Source organism: Mastomys coucha, unplaced genomic scaffold, assembly GCF_008632895.1.
Source record: "Mastomys coucha isolate ucsf_1 unplaced genomic scaffold, UCSF_Mcou_1 pScaffold20, whole genome shotgun sequence".
Taxonomy (NCBI): domain Eukaryota; kingdom Metazoa; phylum Chordata; class Mammalia; order Rodentia; family Muridae; genus Mastomys; species Mastomys coucha.
The window spans coordinates 42,742,130-42,758,939 of record NW_022196903.1 but is presented as its reverse complement, the minus strand read 5'-3'; the positions used below and the strand labels follow the sequence as shown (position 1 = coordinate 42,758,939).

The 16,810-nt window shown below is 44.8% G+C and overlaps 1 protein-coding gene across 5 annotated transcripts; it reads right to left on the bottom strand.

The window, feature by feature from the left end:
* Positions 1-4,285: 4,285 nt before the first annotated feature.
* Znf212 (zinc finger protein 212) lies at positions 4,286-16,724 on the bottom strand. Of its 5 annotated transcripts, none has more exons than XM_031381748.1 (5): positions 16,550-16,724; positions 9,818-10,207; positions 9,566-9,692; positions 7,812-7,892; positions 4,286-6,207 (listed from the first exon to the last, which is right to left on the bottom strand). In XM_031381748.1, exons 1-5 carry the CDS (start codon positions 16,571-16,573, stop codon positions 5,354-5,356), a joined length of 1,476 nt encoding a protein of 491 aa, XP_031237608.1. In that variant the 5' UTR covers positions 16,574-16,724; the 3' UTR covers positions 4,286-5,353. The 5 variants fall into 5 exon arrangements, with proteins under 5 accessions (XP_031237608.1, XP_031237606.1, XP_031237609.1 ...); XM_031381746.1 differs by having other exon boundaries at positions 4,286-6,210; positions 16,550-16,722; XM_031381749.1 differs by lacking the exon at positions 16,550-16,724 and adding an exon at positions 16,264-16,451 and having other exon boundaries at positions 4,286-6,210.
* Between the last annotated feature and the right edge of the window lie 86 nt (positions 16,725-16,810).

Genomic DNA, 16,810 nt, shown 5'->3' with positions numbered 1-16,810 from the left:
GCAGAAGGTGCTCTTAACTGCTGAGCCATCTCTCCAGCCCCCTCAATCAAGTATTATTGTGCCCACTAAGAGACAGGGACAGCTCAGAGAGAGCATTGCCATGACCCACCTCACCCTACAATTCAAGCATGTTAAGTTGAGATGTAGATGTTCAAACTAGTGATATAGCTCAATTGGGAGACTGCTTACCTAGCATGCACAAATCCCTGAGTTCAATCCCTGGTATTCACTACCAATGACAAAGTGGATGCTCACTGGAGAAAAGACAGAGACTATATGTACAACCAGGCCTCTTTCCCCCAAAAATTTTGGCAATGCTTTCTGTTCTGAGAATACCCATTATACATGGTCATTAAATGAACATTGGGCAAGCATTCCATATAGGACTCAGTTAAGACTCTGTCCCTGCATTTTATAGCGTCGACTCAACCTTAGTGGCCCTCTCCTCCCTTCCTAGTACAGATGCTAACAGATCTTCACAGGCTGCTGCCTGTCTGACTCAAAAACCTAACATGGCAATACATCCCATTCTTCACAACAGTCCCCAATCCCAACCCAAATCAGTTAGAATCAAGGCCAATCTTTGCAAAGCTTATTCCTTAGCCCAGCCATATCTCCACTACTCCCCTTCTCACATACTCCCCACTTTCCAGCCAGATTAGAACTGCTTGACTGCTGCCTGCCTCTTAACTGCTTTGGCCGCACCACCGTTTACAACGTCTTCTTCCCATATGAACATACTACTAGCATTTGGAAGGTGAAAGCAAGCCTGGGCTACCACCAACTGTCTCAAAAACAAAAAACAAAACAGTCAGGGATGTAATTCAGTTGATAGAATGTCTGTCTAGCAGGCACAAAATCCTGGGTCCAATTTCCAGAATTACATAAACCAGGTATGGTGGCTTACTCCTGTGGTCTTAGCAGGCAGATAATGTAGGAAGAAGGATTATAAATTCAAGATCATGCCAGGTGGTGGTACCATCCTCTCCGTGTGTGTGTGTGTGTGTGTGTGTAAAATTATTATTCTAGCCAGGCAGTGGTGGCACACGCTTTTAATCCCAGCACTTGGGATGCAGACGCAGGTAGATTTCTGAGTTCCAGGACAGCCTGGTCTACAGAGTGAGTTCCAGGACAGCCAGGACAGCCAGGGCTACACAGAGAAACCCTGTCTTGAAAAACCAAAAAAAAAAAAAAAAAATCAAGATCATTTTCAGGTACATAGCATATTCAAGACCATCCTGGGAAGAGGTTTTAAAGGAAAGGTGGACACAGGCCAGCCTGGTCCATATAGAGTTCCAGAACAGCCAGGGCTACAGAGAAGTCCTGTCTCAAAAACAAGCAAACAACTTCATGCTCATCTGGTATGTGTCACTTTCCTGTACTCAGTACTTGAGAAGCTGGAACAGGGAGCTGAGAAGGTCCAAGTCTGCTTGATTACACAGTAAAGCCTGTCTCAAAAAACTTTTTTTTTTTCACATGAAAGCTATCAGTCACTTGGGAGTGCAGATTATAAAATGGTGTTAGTCTAGGGAAGTCTGTATAAAAATCCAGTAGAAGAAACTAGAATGTAGGGCTGGAGAGATGGCTCAGTGGTTAAGAGCGCCGACTGCTCTTCCGAGGTCCTGAGTTCAAGTCCCAGCAACCACATGGTGGCTCACAACCATTTGTAATGAGATTTGATGCCCTCTTCTGGTATGTCTGAAGATAGCTACAGTGTACTTACATATAATAAATAAATAAATCTTTAAAAAAAAAAAAAAGAAACTAGAATGTAGTGAGAATTTCCGAATTTTGGGTACTTTCAAAAAATACTGAAATATTTTAAGAATGTGCTTTCGTTTTAATCCCAGGTGTGGGGACACAGGACTACTACTTTGGAGTGTCTGAAGTAGCTGACCATGATTTGCCTCCTGCTCTAGCAGAAGCATGGTTTTGTCAGCTGCTGATAATTTCTGCGATTGTGTGACATTTGGAATTCTGGGAACTCTTCAGAGGATACATAAATGTGAGGGGGAGAAACAAGGTTGGTGGTTGTAGGTGGTTAGGGAGGTTGCTGCATTTGCTAGTAAGAAGAAACAAAAATAGATTAGATTCAGGAACTTTTCTAATTCCTCTCTCCCCTCTATCCGCCTTTCTCACCTCTCTAGTGTTAGAGGTGAAATGGGGTGGGGGATAAAGGGTGGGAAAGCCCTCAGGAAGTAGCAAAGACCAGCTACACTAGATTCTAGTAGAATACAAACTAAATCCAACATGTTCTGTTCAGTGATGTATCCCAAATGTTAAAACTGAACACGTAACAGGCACTTATTGTTATTTGCTCACTAAAAAATGAGGAAAAGTGACATAGCTTAGTGAGTAAAGGTGCTTGCTACCAAGCCAGACACCCGGAGTCTGATCACTATCCCACATGGTGGAAGGAGAGAACTCCAAGTTACCTTCTGATGTCCACATGCATGCCATGGACAGGAAGAATAATGCAATAACAACATAACTGAAGAGACAAGGTAAGGTAAGCTGTTGAAGCCTTCAAGGCTATACTGAAGAGTTTGCTTTTGAACATAGGTGGGAATCGCAGCCTGTCTTTTGACTACTTTGTAGGTTCTTTCCCACCCTCCTCCATCCCTTTTCCACCCTTTCAACTCCCTAACATTAGATAGGAGAGAAAAAGGGAAGAGAGGAAAGAAGACCTTAGATTACTTCCTGCTGATCAGGGGCATCAGGTTCTTGGGGCAAGTGTGATCTTTGCTGTCAGGATATCTAATTTCTTCTTGTTTCTTCTTTGTCATTACTATTTAACAAACTGCAACAAACCAACAGCCACAACCCCGCCTCTAGGGACCCAAGTATTTATAAACCATCTGAAAAGTCCCCAGAATTCCAAACATCACACACTTACAGAAAATATCTGCAGCTAGTAAAATCATGCCAATAGAGCACAAGGCAAATGCGCCAGCTGCTGTGGACGGTCTGAAACAGTCCCGTATCTCACCCTGGGGTTAAAACGAGAACACATTCCCATAAAATGTCTGTGTTCTTCAAAGAAACCAAAGCTCTCACTCCAGCAAGTGACATTCCAAGACTCTGAACAAAGCCCCCGCCCAACCACAATACCATAGGTGATGGACTCGCTAGGCTTACTTGGGGGGGGGGGGTGTCAGATGAGTGACCATTAAAACCTCAACTGCGCCTGGCCGAGTGATGGTGATGCACACCCTTAATCCCAACACTCAGGAGGTAAAGGAAGGCAGATGTGAGTTCGAGGCCAGCTTGGTCTACAAAGCAAATTCCAGGACAGCTGGGGTTACATGGAGAAATCATGTCTCAAAAAACAACAACAAAAACAAAACAAACAAAAACCCCAAACTTTGTGTGACATGCTAAGATGTCGCACGCACATGGAGCCATGAAGATGAACCCACGAAGAGCTTTCTCCAGTGTCCCACTCCATTCCTGGTATAGATACCCACCTGTGTTTCACCACTCACTTTTGATTCAGACACATCCATGTCCTCTTCCTGTTCTTGTGTGTTGACTTAAAACTTCATGCACAAACCCCAAGTTACTCACATTGCTGAGAGAACATTCAGTTTCAGTTTTTTGGATATAGGTTTCCAATGAAGTCTACTGGCAAGTGTCAAGTCTACAGCACAAGTGACAAGTTAACTCTCAAGGAGCTGCTTTTGAGGGGGGGATGCAGGAATTTTGTTTTTTTTTGAATGAACTTCTTATTAAAACAATCTTGCAGCTACCCTGCAAAGCTATGACAGATTTGAGGTCATCCTGTTACATTCAAAGCCCTACCAAAGCCCAAGTAGGGACGGAGGGAAGGGAGCCTTTGCCTCTAAACTGAAACTGTCTATTAAAACAGACCCCTTCAAGCTAAGTAACAGTGGTGCGCACCTTTAATCCTAGCACTCAGGAGTTAGAGGCAGCTGGATAGACCAATTTAGTCTACAGAATGAATTCCAGGACAGCCATGACTACACAGAGAAACTCCACCTTAAAAAAACAAAAATAAAACCAAAAAATATTCCAACCAGAGGTCTAGGATTGAGCCTAAGCCTGTACTATCTTCACGCTCCTAGCAGGTGCTAAGAACAAACTTCTGGGAATGGGGACTCAGAATCTTCATTGACAATAAGGTACAAAACTACAGAAACAATAGAACCTCTCCTCCCCACCTCCATTCAGTTTGTGAGCTGAGACAAGATGGTCATAGGATCAGGCTAGGCCTCCTGACTCTAGGTGAGAATTCTTGACAAACAGAAAACATCCTATGTGAACATTGTTTTTTTAAATACAAGTAACAAGATTTATTCCAGACAAGAGTACATTCACATATGACCAAGGAACCAACCCACTCTCACCTCCCTCCCTGAATGATGGTGGGGCGGGTACTGAAGACTCCTGAGGCAAGCATCTGTGCTTCTTCTCCGTCATCCTTGGTACAGCCATTGGAACATCTAATCTGAACAACCTAGTGATGCCTGGTGTAAAAGAATCAAGCTCAGCTTCACCCTCTATCCCAAGCCCAGGGCTGCAGAAACACATCGGGGAGAGGGAAATATGCTGAGACACCAAACTCCCAGAACTGAACTCTTAAGCTTCTTCAAACCAGTCTCCACTCTCAGCAGGGCTTCAGGGGCTTCCTCTTGGCCCACCTGAGAAAATTAGCCCCGCCTGTGTGGACTCAGCAACCCACGGAGGGAACCCAGCAACGTGTCTTGGCTCTCTGGCCTATGTTAAGTGTGGGCGGGCTAAAAGAGCCCCGTAAACTATTCCCTCCTGGAGGGTAGGCTCAGTTCCCATGTTAGGAACAACTTCTACAACTCTTGAAATTTATAAAACAAGTTTTGAGCTATATTTAAAAAGAAAAACAAGAATCTAACTCCAAAAGGGGTGTCTTTAGAACAAGCGAAACAGTTCATTTAAATTATTTATACTAATTATTAACAAGGAGGCTACAAAAGGAAGAGAAATTAAGGGTAATACTTCCTGGAACTTTCCACATACCTCTGTGGCCCCATACAACTGTGGGAAGACATGTGAAATGCTAGAGTGGGCCCTGGAACTGGCCACCAGTCCCTGTGGTGTGACAGTGTACCAGAAAAGAGAAAACAAGAGACCCTCAGGAGCTAAAGAAACAACAAACCCAGCCACAAGGCCAAGATGGCCAAGGCTGGGGCTCCAGATCCTTCTCTCCTGTGCCTCAGATTAACCTTTGTGCTTAGCCAAGGAGGGCAAAGCAGAAGCAATTCTCCTCAGGAAGAAGTCAGCCAGACTTTGTAGTGTGTCTTCGGGGGACTGATGCCACCCCCCTCCGCCCCCGGACGACGGTGAGGGGCTGGCAACTTTAAAGCAGGCCATTGGGTCTTGCAGACTCTGAAGCCAGCCCACCTCGCTCCCGCTGGTGAATTTTCTGGTGCTGCAGGAGGTGCTGCTTCTGGACAAAGCTCTTCTCACATTCAGGGCAACTGTAGGGCCGCTCACCTGTGTGGATGCGCTGGTGCCGAACCAAGTCTGAAGGGTGGCTGAAACTCTTGCCACAGTACCCACAGATGAGAGAACTCCGACTTTTCCTCCAAGGGATGTGGCCAGGCAAAGCAACTAAGCTGTTTGGTGAGAATCTCTCCTGGATTTGTGGGCTGGTGCTGGGGCCTTCCTGCTGATGGCATCGCTGGTGGGTCACCAGGCTGACCTTGCAGCTGAAGCTCCTGTGGCATACATCACACTGATGTAGCTTCGACCTTTTGGCCTGTGGTTTCAGGCGGGGCCTGGGTCTAAGGCTCTCCTCTGGTTCTGTGGCAGAATAAGATTCCCTGCCCGTGTGGCTCTGCAAATGTGCAGTCAGCTGCTGCTTGTATCGAAAGCTGATCTGGCATTCAGAACATTTGTACGGGCTGGTGTCCCTCTTCACCTTCAGACCCTGTCCACACTCCTGACCCAATTGCACCTGTCTGTGAGACTTCTGTTTTCGGGGGCAGTCCAGACTTCTACCAGGGGCAGGGTCTCTACTGCTCTCAACAGACTCAGGGTTTGAGTCCCCAGGGCCTGATTCCAAGAGGGCAGAATCTCCTGGACTGTTCCAGAACACAGCCTGCTCGGCGCCAAAAAAAGCCTGCTGTTCAGCAGCACTGGCAAACATACTGGGAAGACCTGCAGGGCCCTCCTGCTTGTACAGCATCTCCTGTTTAACCATGGCCCTATCTGCTGCAAGAGAAAAGACCAACAGAAGATCACATTCCAGCACTTTTGGTATCTGCAGAGAAAACACTGAGGACTTCAGAAGGCTCAAATCAACACTCCTTAGGAACAGCTGATCAGAACAACCTGGAGGAGGATCTCAATATCTTACTATGGAGCACAACATTATTGTAAATTCTCCATACGTATCTACAAACTGGCAGTTAATCTGATTAAAAAAAATGTTAAAATAACAAATTTGAAGCTGAGCCTGGTGATGCAGGCCTGTGATCTCAGTTACTCAGGAAGATGAGGCAAGAGGATAACAAGTTAATATATTGCTTAGACTACAGAGCAAGTTTAAGACCATTGTGGCCAACTTAGACCCTTATCTCAAAAATTTTAAAAGGTTTTTTAAAAAAAGGCTGCAAATAAAGCCCAGCTGCAGATGCATGCCCAGCAAAAGGCCTGCATTTAACCCACTAAACTAGCAGTTTAAAAATCTCACCCAGAAGCAGGAGAGATGACTCAGTAAAGAGTACCAGATATTTTTGCAGAGGACTAGGTTCAATTCCCAGCACCTACATGGTAGCTCACAACCATCAATTAACTCCAGTTTCAAGGGGCCTAATACCCTCTTTGCTATAAGCATATAGTCCACATACAGGTAAAACACCCATACAAAGAAAATGATAAATAAAATAATCACATATCCAGTTCTCTTCTTCTTGGATATTCTGCTCAAATGCCTTTCCTACTGTCTCCTTCTCTTGGCCCTGTGACTAACTGCCCATCCTCCATCTCTCACTCTGACCACAGCCTATTATGTCTACTACTTATAGAGCATGAAAAGCATGCTGCACCATCTACACCACTCCAAAGACCAGCAGACCTGTAATAGTTATAGAGCAGTGGTTCTCAGCCTTCCTAACGCTGCGACCCTTTTATAGTTTCTCATGTTGTGGTGACCACCAACTATAAAATTATTTTCATTGCTACTTCATAACTGTAATTTTGGTAGTTATGAATCACTATATATATCCTGTTTTCCAGTGGCCTTAGGTGACCCCTGTAAAAGAGTTGTTCGATCCCCAGAGGAGTCACAACCCACAGGTGAGAACTGCTGTTATAGTCACCTAAGAAGGTTGTGGTGGTTCTTAACTGTAATCCCATTCAGGAGGAAGAATTGGGAGCATCATGAGTTCAAAGTCAGCCTCGTCTCCATTGTGAGTCTAGGGTATTGTGGACTTCATAGTAAGACTTGTCTCGAAAACAAGCAGAGGCTGGCGAGAGCCCACTGAACAGGAGCACTTGTTTCCAACACCCACACCAGGTGGCTCAGTCACCTGTAATTCCAGCTCTAGGAGATCCAATCCCCTCTTCTGCCCTCTGTAGATAATCGCCACCCCCCACACCTTACAGTCATATACTCACCCATGCATACATATAAAAATAAAATAAACTTTTAAAAACCAAACAAAAGCCTACAATCTGCACGTGCCAGATGAGGTTACGGATACTACTTGGCAGTTCAGCTGTGGGAAGGCTCCCTACTAGTTATGGGAACCTACAGAGTTCCCATACAGGAATGGAGAGGCAATGCAGAAGAACATTCTAGAACTACTTACCCAGGTGGGTGCCTTCGTCCACTAAGTCACCCACCATCTCTGCACCCAACTCTCCTTCCTCCTCTGGCTGGCCAAGGACCTCTGGATTAGAAAAGAGACAGTGTAATTCCAAGAGATTAAAACTTACTGCATGCTGATCAGATGCCAATGAGCAAATCAATACTAACAGCTAAAAAGACATAAGAGCTGGTGTCATAGTCTCTGTCCCCTAGACGTGTCTGGCCAGTGGACTGTCAAGCCGCGCTCTGCTGCTCCTTCATTAGGGCAGCCAGGCTCAGGTGCCATTGTCCACCTAGCACCCCACACCTCTACCCAGACAGCTCAAGCTTTGCCAAGGATTCCTTCCACAATGCCTAATTCCATCCTTGTGGAGGCACTGCTAGGTAAGGCAGGCCCTATGACACAGGGGAACAGCCTCAAAGAGAGCATGGAACCCGTCTGGGGAAGCATGGTCACCCTCCTGACCCACCCTCACTTCCCTTGCCCTCACTGTGGTCTAGCCAGTGGCCTCCTTGGTATTTCTCCAAAGACCCACATTTAAAAAGAATTTGTCTTAGAAGAAAAACATGCATTCATTAAATAGTATGCATTGGTAATTTTATACTAATCTCTTCTACACACAGTGCTTCCAGTCTACCAATAACATGCAGACCACGGTGGCCGGTGATGACTTTGGCTAATTGCCAAGAAAAAGGTTTTTTTTCAGCCTGTGCTGCATGTCTCACCTCAAGATAGAGTCCTTTAAATATTTATTTTATTATTTCTGTGTGTATGTATATGCTATCTAAGAGTCTGGTTACATCTGTACCATAGTGCACATGTGGTGGCACAGGGTGACTGAAGGAGTCAGTTGTCCCCTCCCATCATGGGTTCAAGGGACCAAATGCCAGTTATCAGATTTGTATAGAAAGCACTTCTATGCACCGAGCCACCTTAACAGTTCCTAAGTTAAAAGATTTCTCATCAACAATCTTAAATATTAAAAATAGCACATTAGCTGGACATTGTTCTGCATACACTCAGGAGACAGAGACATGAGAATCTATATGAGTTCAAGGCCAGCTTATTTATAGCATTTTCTAGGACAGTCAAGGATACATAGAGATTTTGTCTCAAAATACAAAATAAACAAAGGTCTACTATACACGTGTTGGTTTGAGTGAGGATGGCCCCTAGGCTCATGCTTGAAAACTTAGTCCTCAGTTGGCAGAACTGTTCGGAAACAGGAGGTATGGCCTAGTTGGAAGAAGTGTCCTAATGGGGGCAGGATTTAAGATTTCAAAAGTCTCAAGGATAATTTGAGTTCGTCTTCTCTGCATCCTGCTCGAGGTTCAAGGTCTGAGCTCTCAGGGCTGTTCCAGCCACTGGCCACCTGACACCTCTGCTTGGCCATCAAGGACTCTAACCCTCTGGAACCATAAACCCCAAATAAATTTTTTCTTCTCTAATTTGCCTTGGTCATAGTTTCTTATACAGCAATAGAAAAGTTACTAATAAAATACTTCATAGAGCTCTTATTAAAAGTCTATATTATACTTTATCAATAATATCCAAATAGTCTCAAGAAGCCATTGTGTTACAAGAGAAGAAATACAAACGGCTCGTCCCTGAGACACTTTCAAGTCTCTGCAGGTGAGAGGACCTGAAGAGTGTCATTCCTCGGCTTGGCAGAGGATTCAGAGGATAAGAGCCAGGCAGTCACATGTGCAGTCAGGAGGGGTCTGAGAGAATTTAGGGAGAAAACTTTCACTCACTCAGAGAGACTAGCGTCTCATAGTTGCTTTCCATAACATTTCTGTAGAGCTCCTTCTGCCAGTCCTCCAGGTTCTCCCACTCCTGCTCTGAGAAACAGACCCCATCATTCTCAAGGGACCCGGACACCTGCAATGGTAAGGCACAAGAAATGAGCACTTTGACTTGCATGAGTTCCACTCAGTGATTGAACATCTTGCTTAGTCAAGGTTGGGCTCCCCTTCCTGCCTAACTTTTAAACGTAGAGGTTCTACCTTTGGGGCCTCCCCCTTGCTGCCGGGGGGCAGCCGAAGGACCCAGAAGTTCTTGTTGCGAAGTAGGTTCTCTACATTCTCCAGCCGCCGCTGTAGCAGCCCGTACTCCTGCAGCAGGGTCCCCAGCACGGCCCACTTGCCCTCCAGCTGGTTGCTGAACTCCACGGCTGTCTTCTCGAAGTCGGCCAGCTTCTTCTCAGCGGACCCTGCACGGCCCTCCAGGCTCTGCAGTCGGGCGGCCTGTGATTCCATCTTCTTCTCCACGGCTTGAATAGCAGCCACCACCGTCCAAAGTGAGATTTCCGTGGTCTGGAAGTACGGGCTTTTCTCTGTTGTTTGTGAAGGTGGTGTGGTTGGAGCTAATGGTGTGGCACGCCGTTTCCTCCTGTGCTGTAGGATTGAGGATACAAGGCCAGGGAGACAAGGTCATTTCCAAACATCATATAAAGAAAGCAAGTCCAAGTCTAAGACTCAGAACTACCTAGCTTTCTTAAAATAAACAAATAAAAAAATACCCAAATGCACTTTTTTATTCTAACAGTGTACTAGTTAGTTTTATGTCAATTTGACACAAGCTAGAGTGACTGGAAAGGAGGGAACCTCAATTAAGAAAATGTCTCCACAAGATTGGTTTAGGCAAGCCTGTAGGGCATTTTCTTAATTAGTGATTGATGGGAGAGGGCTCAGCTCATTGTGGGTGATGCCATCCCTGGGCTGGTGGTTCTGGGTTCTATTTAAAAAAAAAAAAAGCAGGCTGAGCAAGCCACTACATCATGAGGAACAAGCCAGTAAGCAGCACCCCTCCACAGCCTCTGCATGAGCTCCGGTCTCCAGGTTCCTGCTCTGCCTGACTGTATTCTGACTTCATCCAATGATGAACAGTGATAGGGAAGTATACGCCAAATGAACCCTTTTCTCTCCAACTTGCTTTTTGGTCAAGGACTTTCATAGCAGCAATAGAAACCCTAACTAGGAAAGAAAATTCCAAGTGTGGCTGGGTGTACAGCTCTGTTGGTATCATGTTCACCTAGCATAAACAAAGCCTGATTTCTATCTAAAGCACCACATGAACTGTGGTGCATGCTTGTAATCCCAGCTCCTAAAAGTTCAAGGCCAAGCATGGGCTACAGGAAACCCTGCCTCAAAAGACAAAGAGGGGTGGAGGGTGGGAACGAAGAAAAAGTTACATGTATATTTTATAATAATTTTGAAAATATTAGAAAAATAGACAAAATATCACCATACAGAGTTAAGTAAGGTTTTCCTTCAAGTTGTTGACTTCCAAATGCTTGTGTATATACATATCTGTGCACACATTCACACAACACAAGTAGATAAATGTAAAAAACAAATTGTAAGCCATTTTAGGCTGGTGAGATTGCTCATCAGATAAAGGCCAAGCCTGAGGACTAAGATCTCTGAAACCCACATGGTAGAAGCAGAGAACTGCTCCTACAAGCTGCCATCTGACCACATGAGTATGGCAGACTCACACCTACAGACACACATTGCACACAAAATAAAGTGGGGCCAGGCATGTTGGCACATTCCTTTAATCACAGCACAGGCAGATCTCTGAGAGTTTATGCCCACCCTGGTCTACACTGTTGTGTCCCAGGCCAGCCAGGGCTACATATAGTAAGACCCTGTCTCAAAAAATCCACTAACAATAAGTATAAATAAATAGTCAACATTTGCCCACTAGTCTGTAATGTTATTCTGTACCATAAACCAATTTTTTTTGTCAGCCTGTTTCCGGTCATTTTTTTTTTTCCTGTTCTGTGGGTTAATTTTTCTGTCAATTTACCAATATTATGATCTTATTAAACTGTAGCCTTAGAGTAGTTATTGATGCTAACACAAGTTTTCTTTATTTTATAGTAGTACCTTGACTTTTTTTTGACCTACGGATATACTACAAACATGAGTTTCACAAAAATCTCTCCAGAGACTGTGTTTGAAAATGCTTCAAATTCCACAGATAAATTTGAGAAATAACATTTTTAGGATAAAATGTGTTGACCCATACACAGAGTATGATATTGCAATTGAAAGAATTTTAAAGCATGTCCAACATTTTAACATATTCTCTAGCTTCCTATTCCAGACAGCTCTTACTATGTAGTGACCTATCCCAAAATGTAGTACCAAGGCAGACCACAAGAGGGCATCAGATCCTACAGCTGACGGTTAACCACGTGAGCTGAGAATCGAAACTGGGTCCTCTGCAAGAGCAAAAAGGGCTCTAAACCACTGAGCCATCTTTCTAGCCCCTTTCTTTTTTAATCTATACTGTATCATTCATTATACATTACATGTACTTTATACATTATATATAATAATTATACACTAGTAGATATTATATGCTACTAGAAAATGGATAAAGTATTAATAGTGGATTTTGAGCATCCGCCTTTCCCAAGCTCACTACCCCATTCCCATTTTGGGGAAGGCTTTCCCTTTTCTTTTTTGAGACAAGGTCTTGCCATACATCTCTGGCTGTCCTGGAACACACAATATAGAGCAGACAGACCTTGAACTCATATTGATTTACCTGTTCTGCCTCCCAAATATTGGGATTAAAGGCATAGCCACCATGACTAGCAAACTAAACTAAAACTCATTTTGTTGTTCATCCTAGCTACATTTCAAGACTTGACAGTCCTTATAACTAGGGACAACTACAGCAAATGGGGCAGAATGTCTCAGTTCTCTCCTGGGTTCTTTTGTTTGTTTGTTTGTTTGTTTGTTTGTTTTCCGAGACAGGGTTTTTCTGTGTAGCCCTGGCTGTCCTGGAACTCACTCTGTAGACTAGGCTGGCCCCAAACTCAGAAATCCGCCTGCCTCTGCCTCCCAAGCGCTGAGATTAAAGGCGTGCACCACCACAGCCTGGCTTCTCTCATGGGTTCTAATGGGTGAACAATAATACCCAGAAATGGATAGAAAAGTCTTTTTCTGCTAAATAAAATATTATATTTGAATATTCTATAATAAGAATGAGTTTAGACTGTTAAGTTTTAAATCTACCTGAAGCTATGTAATTAGCCTCAAACTAGTTTAAAGATGTCATTTCAAGATGGAGAACTTAGGGCTGGTGAAATGGCTCAGCAGGTAAGAGCACGGACTGCTCTTTCGAAGGCCCTGAGTTCAAATCCCAGCAACCACATGGTGGCTCACAACCACCTGTAATGTGACCTCTTCTGGTGTGTCTGAAGACAGCTACAGTGTATTTATTTATAATAATAAATCTTTGGGACTGAGTGAGCTGAGTCTACTGGAGGAGGGGTCAATTCCCAACAACCAGATGAAGGCTCACAACTATACTTATATACATAAATAAATAAATAAATAAACAAATAAACAAATAAATAAACAAACCTTAAAACTTTAAAAAAAGACAGAGAACTGAGCCTTTTTCCATTATAAGTGGAGAAAGGCATTCGACCTCTGGCAACAATACATTTCTTAGCCTAGTTACTTTTAAATGTATTGTTTTGACAATTGTTCTCACATCCTTTTACAGTTCACAATTTGTATAGACATCTTTTATGTATTTGTTATAAGCCAGAATTTTCCTGTCCTGGCAATCTTTGCCTTTTAATTCAATTATATTTATTGTAACTGACTTCCTAGTCTTTAGCAATCACCCTAGAAATTATAAAAAGTATATGTATATGTACAAAGATCACTAGACTTCTGAATTCAGATCTCTTCTTCCTAGCTTCTACATCAGTGCTGTCATGTAGTTTAATTACTTGCCACTAACTCAACAAGTTACTGTCCTACTCAGTCTGGCATTTAATCCTAGCACTTGGGAGGCACAGCCAGAAAGATCTCTGTGAGTTTAAGGCCAGCCTGGTCTACATATTGAGTTCCTGAACAGCCAGAGTTACGTAGTGAAGCCCTGACAAAAAAAAAAAAAAAAAAAAAAAAAAAAGAAAAAGAAAAAAAAAGAAAAGCCCCTTGATTTCATAAACATCAAATGTGACTGTTCAGCACATGTTCTCAAAGTTGGCTTCACAACTCTGCTCATATCTTAAGAATTCCCACTTTCTGTTTTTGGGTTATAAATATTGCTTATACTGCCTTTGAACTGTTGCACAAAATATTTGAAAATAAATTTCAAATATTATTTACATAGTTTTTCTCAGTATTTTTTATCTTTAGTTGTTATTATCAAGGCATGCACCTGGCCAAGCAGTACAGAATCTTCACCTGAAGAGATGTGTGAGAATACAAATATATTCAAAATATGTTCAAGGACGGTTTAAATAAATTCTACCGTGTTGGGACTAGTTCAAGTGTAGTTTGAGACTTTGGTGGACCTCCACTACTACTTCTCTGTGAGCTCTGTTTGTGATCACTAAGATGGCCACAGCCAGGAAAGGAGTGTGCTGGTCCTCTCACCTCACTTTGGCGCTAATACGAATCTACCTAGAAAAAACATTTACTTAACAGGCTGCATCTGGGTCTCGAGGGAGTCAGATGCAGAAACACCATAAACACTAGTGTCGTGTTTTCTGTCAAGTGGTAACTCCTTGAAAATAAACACAGATAAATTCTTCAGTCCACTCATTCTAATTAGTTCTTACCCACTTCCTAGAAAAAGCATAGTGAATTTCAACCAAGACAAAACTCTCAACACAAATTTTACTAGATTTCCTTTTCACAAATACATCTCAGGATTCCCAAAGTATTTCTGGACCCAAAAAGCCAAGGTGGGCAATGATGGGCCTACCGGTACAGTCTAGGAGTCTGGAAATGAGACACTCTAGGGGTCCGGATAGTGTTTGTGTTCTCTGCCAGTTAAAGAATTAAAAGGAAAAACTCAAGCTCCACAGGTACCATCAAAAAAATCTCAAATGCTACTGACAGACTCCACAGTTGAAGAAAAGTGTTTATTGGGAGTGAGGAAACACATATGCAGCAGACACAGAGAAAAAAATGCTCTGAAAGCAGAGGGAACTCAGGAAGCTACTGGATTTGGGGGGCTGAGGCTTCATCCTCTAATTTAGAGCTGTTCAGCTGAAGATGGTTAATTGCTCATAGCTGTTGTGCAACAGGCCATGAAGTTATTGAGCTTGTCCATCATCAGGGGACCTGCTTAAAGCCTTTGCTTTAAGCTGCCAGTCTTGTCTCAAGTCAGGAGCATCAGGAAGATAAAGTCCATCTTGGAAATCTGTCTACCTAGCCAAGGCAGGCCCGCCCACCTTGTCTACCTCCACCTATATCCCTAGCTGCTTACCCTGCAGGGAATCAGTTTAACTCCTGGTCTCTCATTAGCACCAGGTTGCACAAGCAGGATTGCTCCAAGTTCAGAACCAGCCTGGTCTACCTAACTAGTTCCAGGTAGCCAGGACTACAAAGCAAGACCTTATTTTAAAAGATTTAAAAAAAAAAAAAAGAAGACAACTGCTGGGCAGTGGTGGCACACACATTTAATCCCAGCGCTTGGGAGGCAGAGGCAGGCAGACTTCTGAGTTCAAGGCCAGCCTGGTCTACAGAGTGAGTTCCAGGACAGCCAGGGCTACACAGAGAAACCCTGTCTCAAAAAGCCAGAAAAAAAAAAAGAAGAAAGAAAAACTTATGTCTGTAATCTCTGCAAGTTGGGAGTCAGAGGTAGGTGTTTAGGTTGTTTATTCTCAGATAGGCTAGGCTGGGGCACATGAGAGTGTCTGCCTCAAAGCACAGCCATAATGACTCATGCCTGTAGAGGTAGCACTGGGGAGGCTGAGTCAGGAAGATTGTCATCCGCTTGAGGACAGCCTGTGCTACACAGTGAGGCTCCATCTCAACAGCAAAAAGCCAGTTCAGGTCCATCTATCCTATATTCCCCTACTGTGACACAGTATGAGGAGACTGGAGCCGGAAAAAAACCGTAAAAATGCTCGAACAAGGAACTCAACATTCTCAATTCAAGTTAAGGAGACAAAGGCCTAGAGAACTGAGCACAGACTGCCTTCCGAAGACGGTGCACTGGATAGATGAACGCTGAGTTAGGGAAGATAGCCCTCAAACCAATTTTCAGTGTCTTCACATTCCCTGAGAGACAGCTGGAAGGGGAGGAAAGCGGTTAATAGTGCGCACCTACAGTTTTGTTAAAAACAAAACAAAACAAAAACAGTCACAACAACAACAGAAAAGAAAACAGACAAACAAAAACAGCAAATACACCTGTCCCCAAGGAGAGAAGGCCGCACCTGGCTTCAACCTGTGGCTGCAAACTCAGTACAGATTGCTACGGCAGAACATGGCACCCGGATCAGAACCCCACTGGTCGGAGAGAAGCCCTAAGTCCTGGTGTCTTCCGCAGCTGAGCTCAAAGGCAACAACCGAAACCCAGGGTTTTATCCCGCGCCATCGCTCCAACTCAGAAAACGAGTCCCTGGTTGGCAGGCAGCAGGAAAGTATATGGGCAGAGCCACAAACAATTCAAAGAGCCTCACAGAAGTTTCTGCGGGAAAACGCAGAGCACCCGGGCTCCGAGCCTGACGCAGAAGGACCAAGAGGGCGATCGGGAGGGCGGGCGAGCGATCCAGCGGGCCGGGGGCGCGGGTACCGGGAGGGAAGTCGGTCGGCCTCTGCCTCCGCCAGCGCCGGCGCCGGCGCCGGCGGACGCAGCCGCAGCCGCAGCCGCGGAGGAAACGGAGCCCGCGACCCAGCGCCTCAAGCCCCGCCCCGGGCAGGGCGCTGTCCCCCCGCACGGCCCTCGGGCGGCCCGCAGCACCTTACCCGAGCAGGCGTCGACTCCGCCATGGTCGCAGTCGCCCCACAACACCGACTGGCAGGACACTGCTCGAACCGTGTGCCGCTCCACCAGACGCCCGAGCCCTCCTGGAAGCCGCCACCGCCGCCGTGTTGATACAAGGTGCATTATGGGAGCACCCCTCCCCCCGCCCGCCCTCTCGCCCGCTCGCCCGCCCCGAGAAGAGCGGCAGCCGCTCCTCCTTCCGCGCGGCGTTTCTGTTGCGCCACGGTGCTCCTGGAAGGGGA